A 14,843-nucleotide genomic window follows, 5' to 3' on the forward strand; every position below is an offset into this window, starting at 1 on the left:
TTCATTTCAATGTAGGAAAGGGATCCAAGTGATGCCTGCTAGCAGCTTGGCTAAGAATGGACATTAAGATCAGATAACACACTGTAAATATAAAATACTTTTCTCCATGTGTGTATAAAATTTTTGAAACAAAATCACTGCCTGCTCCACAGGACAGACAACTAGAATTTTTAAAATGCTCCAGATCAGGATAGCACAATCTTGTTTAACAATACTTACAATACAGCTTAGCAATATTTTATCAAAGACTTTGCACTTAAGATTTTTAAAAAAATCTTAAGAAAAAAACCCCAAAAAACAAAAACAGTAGCCAAGGAACTGCACAACCAAAAAAAAAAAAAAAAAATTATATATTTTCACCACTATTTAACTGCCAAATTTAATCAAGCTATAGTAAAAATTGAAACAACACAATAATACAACTTTTTGTTTAAAATAACAGCACTGTTCTCCCTCATTTCCACTGAATTTTAAATATGAACAGACTATATATACTGGTTTTTCAGAGAAATGTCCATTTGGTCTGCCACACCAGTCAGGCTCATACTAAATCTTCTCTTTTTCTTCTAAGGATGCATAACTTCATGCTGTTTCCGTATTTCCAACATTCAGGGTTAGGTGCAATGTCTCAAGTATAATTCAATTCTCCCTTTTCCTTTACACAGTGCAGACTATATGGGCTTAGGTTATGCAGATTCTCTTTTACTCTAGATCACTGTCTTTTTCTAAATTCATGGCGGTATTCAATGGGGTGCAGTAGTTTGGCTTGTCAGAAGGTACGTAGCCTGGCAGACACAAACACTTGTAGGAACCTTCTGTGTTAATGCACTTGGCATTCTTGCAGAGAGACATCCGGTTGTTCAACTCGTCGCACTCGTTTACATCTGTAATAAAGCCAAGCCATGCAGGTAAACAGCTTTAATATCACCCTGGGAGGAAAAGTAACATACAGCTTACCTGGGGCATCAAGGCATCTGGCCTCCACACTGCTGGCCATTGCCTACCTTCCCTCCTGCACTTCCCCCCTTGCCCCCCTCCCCGCCCCCCACCCCGTCCAAGCGGCAGAGTCTTTCCTATTATTGTCCGTCTCAATCATATGCTAGATAAACAAGACTTTTTAGGTTCTAAAAGGGTACATTATCAGGGAGATTGTAGAACTTCCTTCGTTGTTATTTAGCACAATATCAATGTTTCGTTTGTCAACTTGACATTTTATAGTCAAGCCTCAAGAGAGTTGGAGGAAGTATATTACTTCTAAATTCCTCTTAATCAACCACAGAAATAAAAGAATTATTAGAACTGTCAAGAGGAATACAACTTGGAAACAAACAAGTAAGCAGAGAGCCCTTTCTCTGAGCAGCCTCTCTAGACGCTCTCACACGTATGTTCGTGGGTTTCTTTCCACAGGAGATCCCTTAATGCATTAGTCACTTGAAATACTTGTAATGACTCAGGTCACCTATGTTCCCAGACCACCACAGACTAAAATTAACAAAATTGTAGTGAGTAAAGGAACTGCTACAGGAGGGAGTGGAAGAGCCACAAAAAATTGAAGAAAAGCTTTAAAAAGAAAACTCAAGTCAAGGGCCTTTTAGCAGAGGAGCCAACAGCCTCTGAGAGACAGCCCTGACTCACACGGAGAAGGTTAAATCGTGAAAGATATTTTTAGTAATAATTTTACCCAAAATGAATACCACGTCAAGAATTCAGAGAAATTATTACCTACTGCATAGTCAAAAGCCAAATTAGAAAAGTCACAATAATTACCTGGGACATTCTGGCCTTTCCTCTGTATTTACCAGTATAAATGAGATATTAACTCTATCTTAAATGTACTCAATCAGTTGAGATCTGGCCACAGAGGATCTCAGGAAAAGAATAATCTTCCTTATCATTCTTACCAACACAGGTCATCTGGGCCATATCCAAGTGATAGCCATCGAAGCAATCACAGGTATAACCCTCCTGCACCCTCACACAGCGGCCATTCTCACACCCGTTGAGGATACCACACTCCTCAGCCTGTAACTCCTCAAAGCTATTTAAAAAGCCTGGAAAGGAAAAGACAGGGGCCAAATTAGAAAATTTCAACCCTCTACACCTCTGATATAATTTTTAAAAACTATACAGTTCTTAAGGTTATGTTTTATCATACAGACATATTTCTGAGACCTTAAAGTCAGCATTAAAATTTAAGTTAATACTTAATGTATCTGTATATAACACTGTTGTTGTTATCTGCCACAAGTAGGCCTCGGACTCATGGTGACTCGATGTACAGTGGGATTGGATTGTTGTGATCCATAGGATTTTCTTTGGGTGGTTTTTCAGAAATAGATCACCAGGCTTTTCTTCCTAGTCTGTCTTAGTTTGGAAGCTCCACTGAAACCTGTTCAGCATCAAAGCAACACACAATTCACCACTGACAGGGGTAAAGGCTGCACAAAAGGTACATTCCACACGGTAGGCAAGAATTCTACCACTGAACCACCACTGCTCCTTGCATATAACATTAAACTTAAAAATATTCAAAAGTTCATAGATGTTATACAGATTAGCCTCACATCTTAAATTCCAATGCTCTATATTAAAATTACATAGTATGGGAAAGGTAAGCACGGCTTTTGTTTTTGCTCTTAATCAGTAAAAGTTTTCATCCCCAAATTCCCAATTCCCTGAGTTCTCAGTAGGGCAAGTAACAGAAAATCATTCAGGGCTGAATCAATGGAATTCATGATTAGAGTTCAGCAGGCATTTGCCAAGAGGATCCATGGGAGTTTGAGGCAATGCTTTTTCAGTTGGAGATCTCGAGACCAGAGGAAAGCCAGGTTAGCACTGCAATGTGAAGTCTGTTTGTTTGTTTGTTCTGGCTTTGGGATGAGCCTTATAAAAGGGCTCTCAGGAGATCAAAGCATAAAGGCATTAAAGGGGACCTAAAACATCCTGATAAATGAGAAAAGTACATCATACTTGTGTTTACACAACCAAAAGTCTTTTTTAAGGAAACAAATATGCTCTTGTTTTTGGCTTTTTTATAGTTTAGATCTGCTTAAACTGATTCAGAGCTAGAGTTTCTAGAGTTTTAGTAATGTAAAAACAATGTAACCACATATCAAAAGTGTTTAGCTCTCTTTCTAGAGAGGAAGTCGTAGATATAAATCCATGGTGACCCAAATACACTAGTGACGTAGTCTCTCATGCTCACTCACCCCAACGTCACATTATTAGCTCTTAAAAAAAAAAAAAATCAAAACACTACTAGAACTCTTGGCATATCTAGCCTTTGAAAAAATTCTCCCGTGGCACTGCAGGGAGCAGCAAAACATCATTGCTTTTGCAGGGCCTTGTGTTCCAATTCAGTGATTCCAAGAATTGAGTAACGCACTGATAGGCCCTTTTTAAAGAGAAAAAAGAAATGTTATAAATCATCAAGAATATGTCAGCAGGTCTCCAAACCAGTCTGGGAAATACAACTTAGGAAAATAAAATCTTAATCTATGAAAATGCTTTCAAATACCATGTATCACAGCAAAATAATTTTGCCTTTATAACTAGAAAAATTATTTTTGTTATTATAGAATTTAAAACATGAAATTAAATTTTGAAACTTCCACCCACATATCAAGTGGACTCCTAAAAATACTTCTTTGGGACTCTAGGATGGGGGGTCAGCCAACTATAGCCCCTGGTCTAAACCAGGCCTCCTGTCCACTTTTTGTAAATACAGTTTTATTAGAACACAGCCACACCCATTCACTGACTTATTGTCTATGGCTGCTTTCCTGCCACTAAGGCCAAGTTGAGTATTGTGACAGAGAATATACGAACTACAAGGCCTAAAAATTTTACTATCTAGTCCTTTATAGAAAAAGTTTGCCAATCTCTGCTCAAGGAGATTCCAGTTTAGAAATACTATGCTAACTAAAGGTAACACCAGCCATCAGTTCAGCTCTCTTAAACCAGACAGCAGGAGAGGGTGAATCATAAAAGGTGCTAAGAAACTGCAGTATCTCCTCTATGTTACTTACTTACTATCTACCCAAAATGATCATTTGTTTAGCACAGTGTCTTAGTCATCTAGTGCTGCTATAACAGAAATAGCACAAGTGGATGGTTTTAATGAAGAGAAGTTTATTTCCTCACAGTCAAAGTAGGCTAAAAGTCCAAATTCAAGGTGTCAGCTCCAGGGGAAGGTTCTCTCTCTCTCAGCCTTCTCATCAGTGTTTACCCTGGACTAGGAGCTTCTCGGCGCAGGGACCCTGGTCCAAAGGACGTGCTCTGCTCCCGACACTGCTTTCTTGATGGTATGAGGTCCCCCTGTCTCACTGCTCACTTCTGTCTTTTATATCTCAAGAGATTGCCTCAGGACACAATCCAGTCTTGTAGATCTCATCCTGCCTTACTAACACAACTGCCACCCATCCTCCCTCATTAACATTATAGAGGCAGGTTTACAACATACAGGAAAATCACACAGTACCAGGAATCATGGCCTAGCCAAATTGAGACACACATTTTTTGGGGGGATATAATTCAAACCATGACACACAGCATGAAGTCCTTGCTGCTGATCAGCAAAATGGCTGAGAAGTGGAGTCATTTCTCTGTAACCTGTAAGAAATTTGAAGGTCACTACATAGTCAAGGCTGGAGGTCTTGGGACTGCATCTCAGTTTCCTATGTTGCTAAACAGGAAATTGATGTGATACCAGCATGTTTATTTCTTAACATTTGTAGTGAATTAAAAAATAGCTTTAAAGTAGTGTCAGCTCTAAAAGAAGGTGCATAAGCCAGAATATTTCAACATTAACATTCCTGGAATCTGAACTATAATGTGACAGAGGCTATACACATGAGCCATGGGATGAACTGTGTCAGAGCTGCATGTAGGCTTAACCTGGTATTTCTGAATGTAGGGGGATAACTGGGCTTTCTTTCAACCTTAATATTTCTACTTCTCCCTACTTTTCCCTCTCCCTCGCCTTTTTAAAGTAAACATTTATTGATGTATAACATATACATAGAGAGGTACACATATCATAAGTATACAGTCTTATAGTTGTCAGTGCATTTAGGCGTATTTCATAAAGTAGTACATGGTTATGCTTTGTTGATTAAAGGAAAGAGTGCCGTTAATCTACGGTGTTAGAAGTTAGGATAGTGGTTACCCTTGGGGGGGCACTAGAAGACAGTACCAAGGGTCTTCTGGATACTGGGAATGTTCTTGACCTGGATGGGGGTTACACAGGTGTGTGTTAATTGTAGCTGGATTAAGAGAATGTTGTTGATAATGTAAATTTTAAATCATTCTTGATTCTGCTAGATGACCAATACACTGTATCCTCCACAAAACAAAAGGAAGGGAGGCAGAGAGGGAGACCTAGAGAGAGAAAGGGAGGGAGGAAAGAAAGAGAAGGGGTAGGGGAAAGGGAAAGGGAAGGGAAGGAAGAGAAAGCTCTGGTGGTTCAGTGGTAGAATTCTTTCCTCCCATGCGGGAGACCTGAGTTTGATTCCTGACTAATATACTTCAAGTACAGTCACTACCCATCTGACAGTGGAGGTGTGCATTTTGCTGTGATGCTGAAGAAGTTTTAGTGGAGCTTATGGACTGAGACTAGGAAGAAAGGCCAGGCCATCTACTTCTGAAAAATCAGCCAATGAAAACCCTATGGAGCACAATGGTCCAATCTGTCCCACATCATGGGGATGGCTCAGTACCTGGCAGCATTTCATTTTGTTGTGCTTGGGGTCACCATGAGTCAGGGGCTGACTCAATGGCAGCTAAAAATAACAACTCAGAATTTAGGTAGCTCCCAAATGCAACCACCAGGCTTTGTGTTGCTTCTCAAGAACCAGGCCATGGCTGATTTGTTTTGTGTACAGGTGACAGGACCCAAAGAAATAAAAAAACTCCATCGTATTTTGTAATTCAGCAGCATCTCCAATGTTCTAATCCAAACTCCTTGGTCTACAGGGCTTCCTTGTCTTGCAAATGTGGTGAAGATGACACAGGGGTCAGGAGGGCCCTTCTGTAAGATGTGGACAAGGCTCTTGGAATCTGCTCTGACCTCTTTCTGCTCTTGAAATGAGACAATCTATTACCTATTAATATTTCCTTCTGCACAGTTCCATTTTTCAGACTTCAAATCATTAGTCTAGATTTGCATGCTCTGATGCCCCCACAGAAACACTGAGGTTGTGTACTGGTTGGCTTTTTCACTCAGGACACTCTGGCGGTGCACCACGAAACACTGACTTTCTGAGTGAGAACAGGTTTGCACATGTACACTCCACCTGCCCCAGGAAAGCTCTGCTCACGAGTCCAGGAAAAGCTGGCACATGTCATTCTTACTTAATAAATCCCCTCACAAGTGTATTCTAAAAATTAATTTCTGACCAAGAGAGCAATTTTTGACCTTCTACTCTAAATAAAAAAAAAAAAAAACACTTGTAATGATCAATTTGGTACACTGAACATTTGTCATTTCATTGTCTGAAAAGTGGCTACAATACATCCATGCTCTAAAGAAAACTCCGGCCCTCAAAGTAGACCACTACTTAATGCATAAATAAATTATTCTGTTATGCAAATTCTAACAATAAATCATTTTCTTCACTCTTTTTATTAAATAATATTTTACTGTGTTTTTGGTGAAGGTTTGCACAGCAGTTTAGGTTCCCATTTAACAGTTTTGACACAAGTTGTTCAGTGACATTGGTTACATTCTAAACAGTGTATGAACATCCTCATTTCCATACTGGTTGTTCCATTTCCATTAATCTAGTTTCCCTGACCCTTTACATTCTAATCTTTGTTTTAAAGTAGTTGTCATCCGTTTGGTCTCATATAGGTGACATTTTCTTGACTTTCAAAGAAAGTAAACATACCAGTGACCCCACCAACAAGACCAATAATCTAATCTAGTGATTCTCAAACTTGAGCATGTGTAAGAATTCTGAGAGGGCTTGTAAAACACAGGTTGCTGGATCCCCCCCAAGAGGTTCTGTTTCAGCAGGTCGGGGATGGAGCCCTAAAATGTACATTTCTAACAAGTTCCTAGGGACCATGTTCTGAGAACCCCTGACTCATTTATAACCACAATTTAGTTTCAAAGTAACTGAAAAGTTTTGCTTACGGTCTTGAATGAAGTAGGGATTGGCTTCTGGAGCATACTGCTCACTGAAGTCGACCAAGGCATCCCGTCCATATGGCTGCCGGTGTCCAGTAACTGGAATGTTACACAGCTGGGCATAGTCATCTAGGAAGGAAATGATAAGAAACATGAGATACCATCACAGTGTGCACGAACCCACTCACGGCTCAGGGCACCAGAATCTGCCTGCCCCACTGAAGGTCACGTATACCAACAGCCATCCCTCACAGGTCTAAACATTTTTATGGGAACTCCATACATCCACATACAATGAATGCTGTAAAGGATAATTAAGACTGTAAATTTAAGACAAAAAACAGTAGCTGAACAGTTGGTAGAACACCTCCCAGAATAGTAAGGAACTGAAGAAATGAGCCATCCGAGAATGCTTCGTGCATTTTGGAAGAATGGCACTATCCCAAACTGCCAGGTGTTATCAGAAACATTTTAAAGGTATAAAGGAGTCATTCTTATAGATAGATACCTTTCCACTCACTAGAGACAAAACAGAGTCCCTAGGTGGTGCAAACCGCTAATGCACTTGGCTGCTAACTGAAAGGCTGGAGGTTCTCGTCCACCCAGAGTGGAAGAAAGGTCTGGTGATCTAATTATGAAAAATCAGCCACTGAAAACCCTATGAGCACAGTTCTACTCTGACACATGTGGGTTCCCATGAGTTGGGGTCAAATAGACGACAACTGGTTAGAGACAAGAAAATGCTCTTCTAATGATCCAACAATGAGACAATCAAGTGAGGATGTTGCTAGTTACTCTGCTTCAATTTAGTGGCCACTATTTTAACTCTGGTGCCCTGGTGGCGCAGTGGTTAGCAGCTACGGTGTCTATGGCTGCTAACCAAAAGGTTGGCAGTTCAAATCCACCAGCTGCTCGTTGGAAACCCTGTGGAACAGTTCCACTCTGTCTCATAGGGTCGCTATGAGTCAGAATCGACTTGATGGTAACAGGTTTTATTTTAACTCTACTCAAGACCTGATCCTTATGATTAGGATCATAGCAATACTGATGATCATAGTAATGACTACTATGATCATCATAGTAGAAATGATCATAGTAATGACCATAACAGTGTAGCAGTGGTAGCAATAACAATAATAGCGAGCAGTTATATAATGCTTGCTCTGTGCCAGGTACTATTGCAATAAGCACTTACCGTATTCATTCACTGACACAATCCCAACACCATATGAAGAGGTACTTTTATTATCCCCATTTTATGGATGAGGAAATGGAAGCACAGAGAGGTTAAACAACTGCTGGTATGTGGCAGCGCCACAAATGAACTCAGTAATGAAGCTTCAGAGTGCAAACTTTTAACCACTATCATTCTGCCTCTCCTACAAGTACCCCACCTCCTTTGGAATCCTCGTCCTTACCTCCTCTACACCTCAGCTACATCCATATGCAGTTACGACTTCCCAAAGCCATGTTCCTAGGCCAAGTTGGGTCAGCCCCATGGCTATATGACCTCTAAATGCCCCTTTAGACCTCCTTACAGGACCCCTCCCCCACAGCCCATGGCATCTTGGTTCTCTATTTGTCCTAGGGAGACTGAGCTTTCAATGAACTTCATGGTCCCAGGCCCTTGCCTGCATTTAAGAGCAAGATTATTTAGAGGGACTAGAGAGGAGAGCTTTAGAAATGAGAGCTCCGTGTTCTAAATGCCAGCCAGTGTTGAAGAAAATATACTGCCCAAAGATTCATGAAACAGTTGGTAAAAATTCTGGGGATCCCCAGACTTCAGCAGCTCTGCCAGGACTGGGAGCTGAAGGAGGCCAGCAGGCCAAAACACTGGATGGATCCTCATAAGGCTGCCCCAAGAGGCAACAGCCATGCTGGCCTCGACTGCAGATTAGGGAAGTTTTCTTCTTTGTTTCCTTTTGTGAAAGACGAAACTAAAAAACAGTACTGAGGCAGTCATGTAAACTTTCTCAAGGCTTTCTTTCATCTCCCCCTACTTAAATTACTTGAGGGTGAGAGTGAGGGGTTTAGGGTATGCGTATGTGCCCGTGTGTGTGCATGCATGGGCGTGCATGCATAAATACATTCACTTGTAGAATTGCACAAAGTAACTGTAAGGTCAGAAAAGACCTCGAATAGCTGGATAGGGTAGGACTCTGGTTGCCCTTCCCTAAAATTCTCTTTCTGTAGAAGTATCAGAGAAATGATATGCAGACCCCAGATGTCCCCAGCACTTTTGTATGGAACTATTCCATGAGAAATATTAATTTCATTAAGGAAACAGCTGAACCTGGAAAAAGCTCCTTGACTAGAAAAATACAACTTAAAACAAAGAGAGCCCAAATGGTTGTCAGTTCTCCTTAAAGTCTGAAAAGAAGAATTAAGGATTCCCTGAGAGAGCAGAGATCGCGGAAATATTTATAAGTTTCAAGAGCTGAGATCATTTTTCTTTTGTGACTTTTTATATACATTTGTTGTAAATATGAAAGGGAAATTGTTCAATTATGCTATATCCAAGCAACAGTTCTGATCAAGAGTGGATACTAAAGATAAATTATCATGTGCGTATATTTTGTAAAACGAAATCCAGACACAGCAGAGCATGCTCCTCTCTGACACATGGCTGTCCCCTCACCAAGATTCCAGATCCTGGGGCTGTCGACCAACACAATCGGGGCCTGACCAGATTGTCTAGCCCTCAAGACTATGCCCTCCCCCAGCCTGTGCCCCTTCCCCGGCCTACGCCCTCCCCCTAGCCTATGCTCTCCCTCTCTTCCACAAAGGAAATGAGATGGCCTCTCCTCTCCAAGCTCTCACCACCTGGCAATGCAAAAGGAGGGTCCCAATGGTGAGAGGAGCACTGATGAAGAGCAGGTTCCCATTCCTGTGCAGTGTTTAAGAAAAGCTTCATGGAAACGCCGCCCTTGAACTGAAACTAAGCAGACGAGTAGGATTTATCTTACAGGAAAACTTCATTTTGGATTTATTTAAAAAAAAAAAAGAAAAAAAAAGCTTACACACAGGCATCAAGAAAGGAAATCGTTTGAGTTGTTTTTGGGGACTATTAAGTAGCTCCTAAAGAAGGCTCTGACCTGCCCAGGCTGTGAAGAGGGCAGTGGAGAGGAATGGGAGGGTGGTACCTCTGGGATTTGCTGAGTCTTCTTGCCTCCTTTCTTTCCCCTACCATGGATTTTTCTCTGAAGATTCTCGAACTTACAGTCCTTTTCAGCTTTACTTTCTCTAATACATTAACATTCCAAACTTCAAGAGTTTTGGTCAGTTATCAAACATCATTTCTGCATTAAATCTACTCTCTTTTGTATGTGAAGTGCTGCAGTCCCATCGTCACCAGGATATGTATTTTGAATATTTCTGGGAGCATGGATGGGTCCATCCTGAACCACCCATGCTGCCTTCCCCATGGTACACATCTGCTCTGACTCTCGGCCAGGGTCAAGCATAAGTTTGGGCAGGGTAACGGAAAGAACATGGGCTTTGGAGGCAGAAGACTGGGCTCAAGTCTTGATTGCACCACTCACTTTCTAATTTAGCAGTTTTGGGCAAGCCTCAGTTTCCACATCTGTCACACAGGGATAATAATTCCTGCTTTGCCTACCTGTGGGTTACTGAAATATAAACAATGAGATGATGTTGTAGATCTGTTCATAAATTCTGAAGCACTATGCAAATAAACAACAACAACAAAAACCCGACAGTCATCAAGTCAATTCCAACTCACGGCAACCCCATGTGTTACACGGTAGAACTTCTCTATAGGATTTTCTTGGCTGTAATCTTCATAGAAGCAAATCACTAAGCCTTTCTTCCATAGCACTGATGAAGGGTTTTAACCACCAACCTTCAGGTTAGTAGCCTAGAGCAAACTGTTTGTACCACCCAGGGACCTATTACTATGCAAATGGAAGTTATCATTTCTTCTCATACGTGAAATCATGACATTTGCAATGAACATCTAGAGATAAATGAAGATTCTCAAAGAGTGTATTGGAATGAGTGATTTATATAAATTTTATTGTTAAAAAAAATTTAAAGGCTGCTATCAATGGGAAAAGAATTGTGCAATAAATTAAGAGCAGTGACCAGGTGTTTTTAGATTTTGTTTCAAGACTATTTGGAATTTTTAAATAGATAGAGAAAGAAGTCTTCACAGAATTCGTCTCAAACAATACGGCATAAAATAATTGACTACCTTGGCAAATTTCATTACTTGATCAGATAGTGATAATATATAAGCAATAGCACATTTTAACATTGGATTAATAGAATTGAATGTACAAGGGAAAATGCTGTTCAGCATTTTAGTGATGATCATATGTTGATGATCTTAGTACATGACTGAACTGATTGGAAATGTCTTGAGTAGACAGCAGGTTTATAGAAATGAAAAGCCAAAGCTTTCTAGTATTTCACCATCTTCCAGGGGAGCAGCTAGACTATCACAGAATATTCTAATGAGGCTTGGAGCAAGAGGTCCTCTTTAGGATCTTGGTGTGTGCATGCTTCTAGCATGTGTTGGGCCTCTGAGCACCCCAGGACACATTTAGAAATCATCCATTCCAGCCTGGATGTGCTTGGCCTTGGTTATCCCCAGGCCTGGGTCAGTGCTAGGTTCCAGCTGGTGCAGGAGAGAGAGGTGAACTGTAGTTGGTGGGTGGTACAGATCCCAAGAGAAGCAAATCCCTGAACTACTTCTACAACTTCCCACATGAACCATGAATATCTCTAGCTGATGCTTCATCCCACTCAACACATGGGCATGAACATGTATTTTTCTGTTTTTGGAGTCTTTTTCCTTATCCAAAACAACCCTTTACTTATACACATTAATATAAGCATCCAGTTGTACAGGGCTTGGTGCAGAGGAACAGCTTTGCTTAGGAGGGCTTGTCCTGGATCTCATACTTTGTGAACAAATACCATTACAGAGACCCTGTAGAATGTCTGTCCAGGATCTAGCCAAATGTGAGTAGCAAATGAATAGGAAATGAAAATATTCACACCTCAAAGTCTTTTTCCCCAAACTGCATACGCCACCTCCCCAAGCACAAATGCTTAGCTCTTGATCAAAGCAACAACAGATACAAATGGGACAGTATGGGACACCATCTCTAAGTGGTCTGAATAAGATCCAGGCCATTGATCACACTAATTTCCCTGGCATGGCAGATTCATATGACAGATGGTGTTGCTTTGATCTTCATTTAGCATTGACAAAAAAAAGTTTAAGAATGCCCCCCTGGAGCCAGTGGGACTAGGGCTCCTGCTTTCAGCAGCAATGGGAAGCATATTAATGTATCCTGGTGGGAAATCTCCTTTCTTGATGACAGACAAATGTGCAGGGCTGGTCTGGACAGTCACATGTCACCATGCCACTCTGCAATGTGAGGAAATCTAGAGGTGATTTTTCAGTTCTGGCAGAGGCAGACTGAATTCAGCTGCTTTCAGAAATGATGGAGTCTGCATTTTGTTCTCTGCACATCAGGGCTGAAAATTCAGTGCTTTTATGTTTGAACTGCGTCATTTCCAACATAGGAGAAACAAGGACAATTCTGTTGCGTTAAAAAAAGGGACCATATTTTACTCAGATTTTGTTAGGCATTGAATTGTGTCCCCCCAAAATGGCTAGACTATGATTCTCAGTATTGTGTGGTTGTCCTCCATTTTGAGATCTGATGTAATTTTCCTATGTGTTGTAAATCATAACCTCTGTGATGTTAATGAGGCAGGATCAGAGGCAGATACCTTAATGAGGCACAATCTACAGGATTAGGTTGTATTTTCAGTGAATCTCTTTTGAGATATAAAAGAGAGACTCGAACAGAGAGGAGAAGGACCTTCTACCACCAAGAAAGAAGAGACTAGAGGACTTCCGGCAAAATGGCACTCTAGGCAGAGGCACCACGCTGTCCCTCCACAGCAAAGATCTGAGGAATTGAGCCAAGTGGAGAAAACAGAAATCCTGAAACCCTAAAACATCAGATAAGGAGATGGAGAACTCAGCTAAGCACCAAATGGAGTGAGAAAACTGACCGAGAGCGGAGAGCAGGGAGAGGTTCATGCAGAGGTCCCCTATCGGCTAACGCAGCGTGGATCCGCCATCTTGGACTGCTATCGGAGACCGGTGGATAGGGGATGCAAGAAAGCAGCTTCACAGAGCTTCCAGAAGGAGACAAAACAACCGGTAATTTACGATATCCACTCTTCCACCCCCACCCTTCTTTACCCCCACTCGGCCTCCTCTGCTTCCCGTGGCCACAGTCTATTGGCTGGGAAGCACCAGCTGCTTGGATTCTACCCGCCCATACTGGCCCGGTCCCTGAGTGCCATTTGTTGGCTGCTGGTGTTGCTTTTTTCTGCTTCTTTTGATTTCTTCCTTACTTCTCACCACATCCCCCTTCTTTCGCTCAAATACTTGGCTCCGTGCACCATCTTTGCTTCTTCCTAAGGGGCTGCAGAGCTCCATTCGAGTGTGGAACTGCTTCCTGGTCTGGGCTGCCACACTGGTGAGATCCTGGGGCTTTTGTTTGTTTGTCTTTTTTTCCTTTTCTCGAGTTGGGAGCCTGTTATGGCCGGGCAGTGCTACACGGCTTGGGACGTACCCCCTCAGCTTGCGCAGACACACAGAAGGATCCCTGAGAGCATTTCTTTTTTTGGGGTTTTTTTTCCCTGTTTTTTGGGGGGGCTTTTCTTGTTCTTTTTAAAAAAAATTTGTTTTGTTTTCTTTTCCCCCTTCTTCCCTTTTTGTCTTTCTTCATTACTCAGTTTCACGTCTCTCTATACCTTTCTTGTCTTCCTGCTCCCTGAATACCTGGAACTGAATACCTCTATGCCTTCTAGCCAGGCTGTACTGCAACACCTGGGAACAACTTCCCCAGACCTCATAGCCACACTGGTGGGATACCTGGGAGCTTTGCTGTTCTTTTTTCTTCTTATTTTTTATTTATTCACTCTTTTCTTTTCTTCTTCTTCCCCTTTTTGTTTTTCTCCATTTCATAGTCTCTTATTTCTCCACTCCAATAGGAAGCTCCCCTAGCACTCGTTTTTGTTTGTTTATATGTTTTGGGCTCCTGTTCCTCTCTCCTCTCTCCCATACCCACCTTAGCTCCACACGTAACAATCTCCCCCCTCAATCCTCCCTACCTGCACTGAGTGCTTAACATCACACCACCAAGCAGCACAGGCATTGCCTACCAGAACCTGCCCTGCACTGATTACCGACCCGCCCTGGCGGCTGTAGTAAGTGCCACAAACAACCCATCCCAGCAACTCCTCTTCAGCTAGACCTGCCATGCTGTACCATATCTCAGCGCCTGACCCTGATAATTTGATAAAGAGGCAAAAAGCATCGTGCCCACAGATGAGCAAACAACAAAGAACACACAGCCCGCCTGCTCAGACATAGCCAAATAAAAAAAAAGGACAAAACAAACAAATCTACAATCAATAAATAAGAAAAATAACTACTGAATGCCCCGAAGACAGCAGAAAAAATAAAAACATTTAAAAAAACAGGAAACGATGGTTCCAGTAGGCATCCAAAATAAAACAGCAGATGACTTTCCAGTAGAAGAAAAGGCACTAGAACTACCTGATAGGGAATTCAAATCTCTAACATTTGGAGCTATAAAAGAGTTGAAGCAAAAAGCAGACAAAAATGAGGAAAAATAGAGAAATTCATGGAAAAGGCAAA

The 14,843-nt window shown here is 41.5% G+C and overlaps 1 protein-coding gene across 19 annotated transcripts in view; it reads right to left on the bottom strand.

The window, feature by feature from the left end:
• Positions 1–508: 508 nt before the first annotated feature.
• Positions 509–14,843, bottom strand: part of LTBP1 (latent transforming growth factor beta binding protein 1) — a 666,638-nt gene continuing 652,303 nt past the window's right edge. For 5 of the 19 annotated variants that reach the window (XM_023736124.1, XM_023736135.1, XM_023736138.1 and 2 more), the window contains 3 exons: positions 7,136–7,258; positions 1,902–2,051; positions 537–884 (listed from right to left, as the gene is read on the bottom strand). In XM_023736124.1, coding sequence (XP_023591892.1) covers positions 703–884; positions 1,902–2,051; positions 7,136–7,258 — 455 coding nt within the window. In that variant the 3' untranslated portion in view covers positions 537–702. Of the gene's footprint in view, positions 885–1,901; positions 2,052–7,135; positions 7,259–14,843 lie in introns of all 19 variants that reach the window. The other 14 variants (XM_023736145.1, XM_023736146.1, XM_023736165.1 and 11 more) reach the window with 5 other exon arrangements.

Source organism: Trichechus manatus, unplaced genomic scaffold (assembly GCF_000243295.1).
Source record: "Trichechus manatus latirostris isolate Lorelei unplaced genomic scaffold, TriManLat1.0 scaffold00005, whole genome shotgun sequence".
Lineage (NCBI taxonomy): Eukaryota > Metazoa > Chordata > Mammalia > Sirenia > Trichechidae > Trichechus > Trichechus manatus.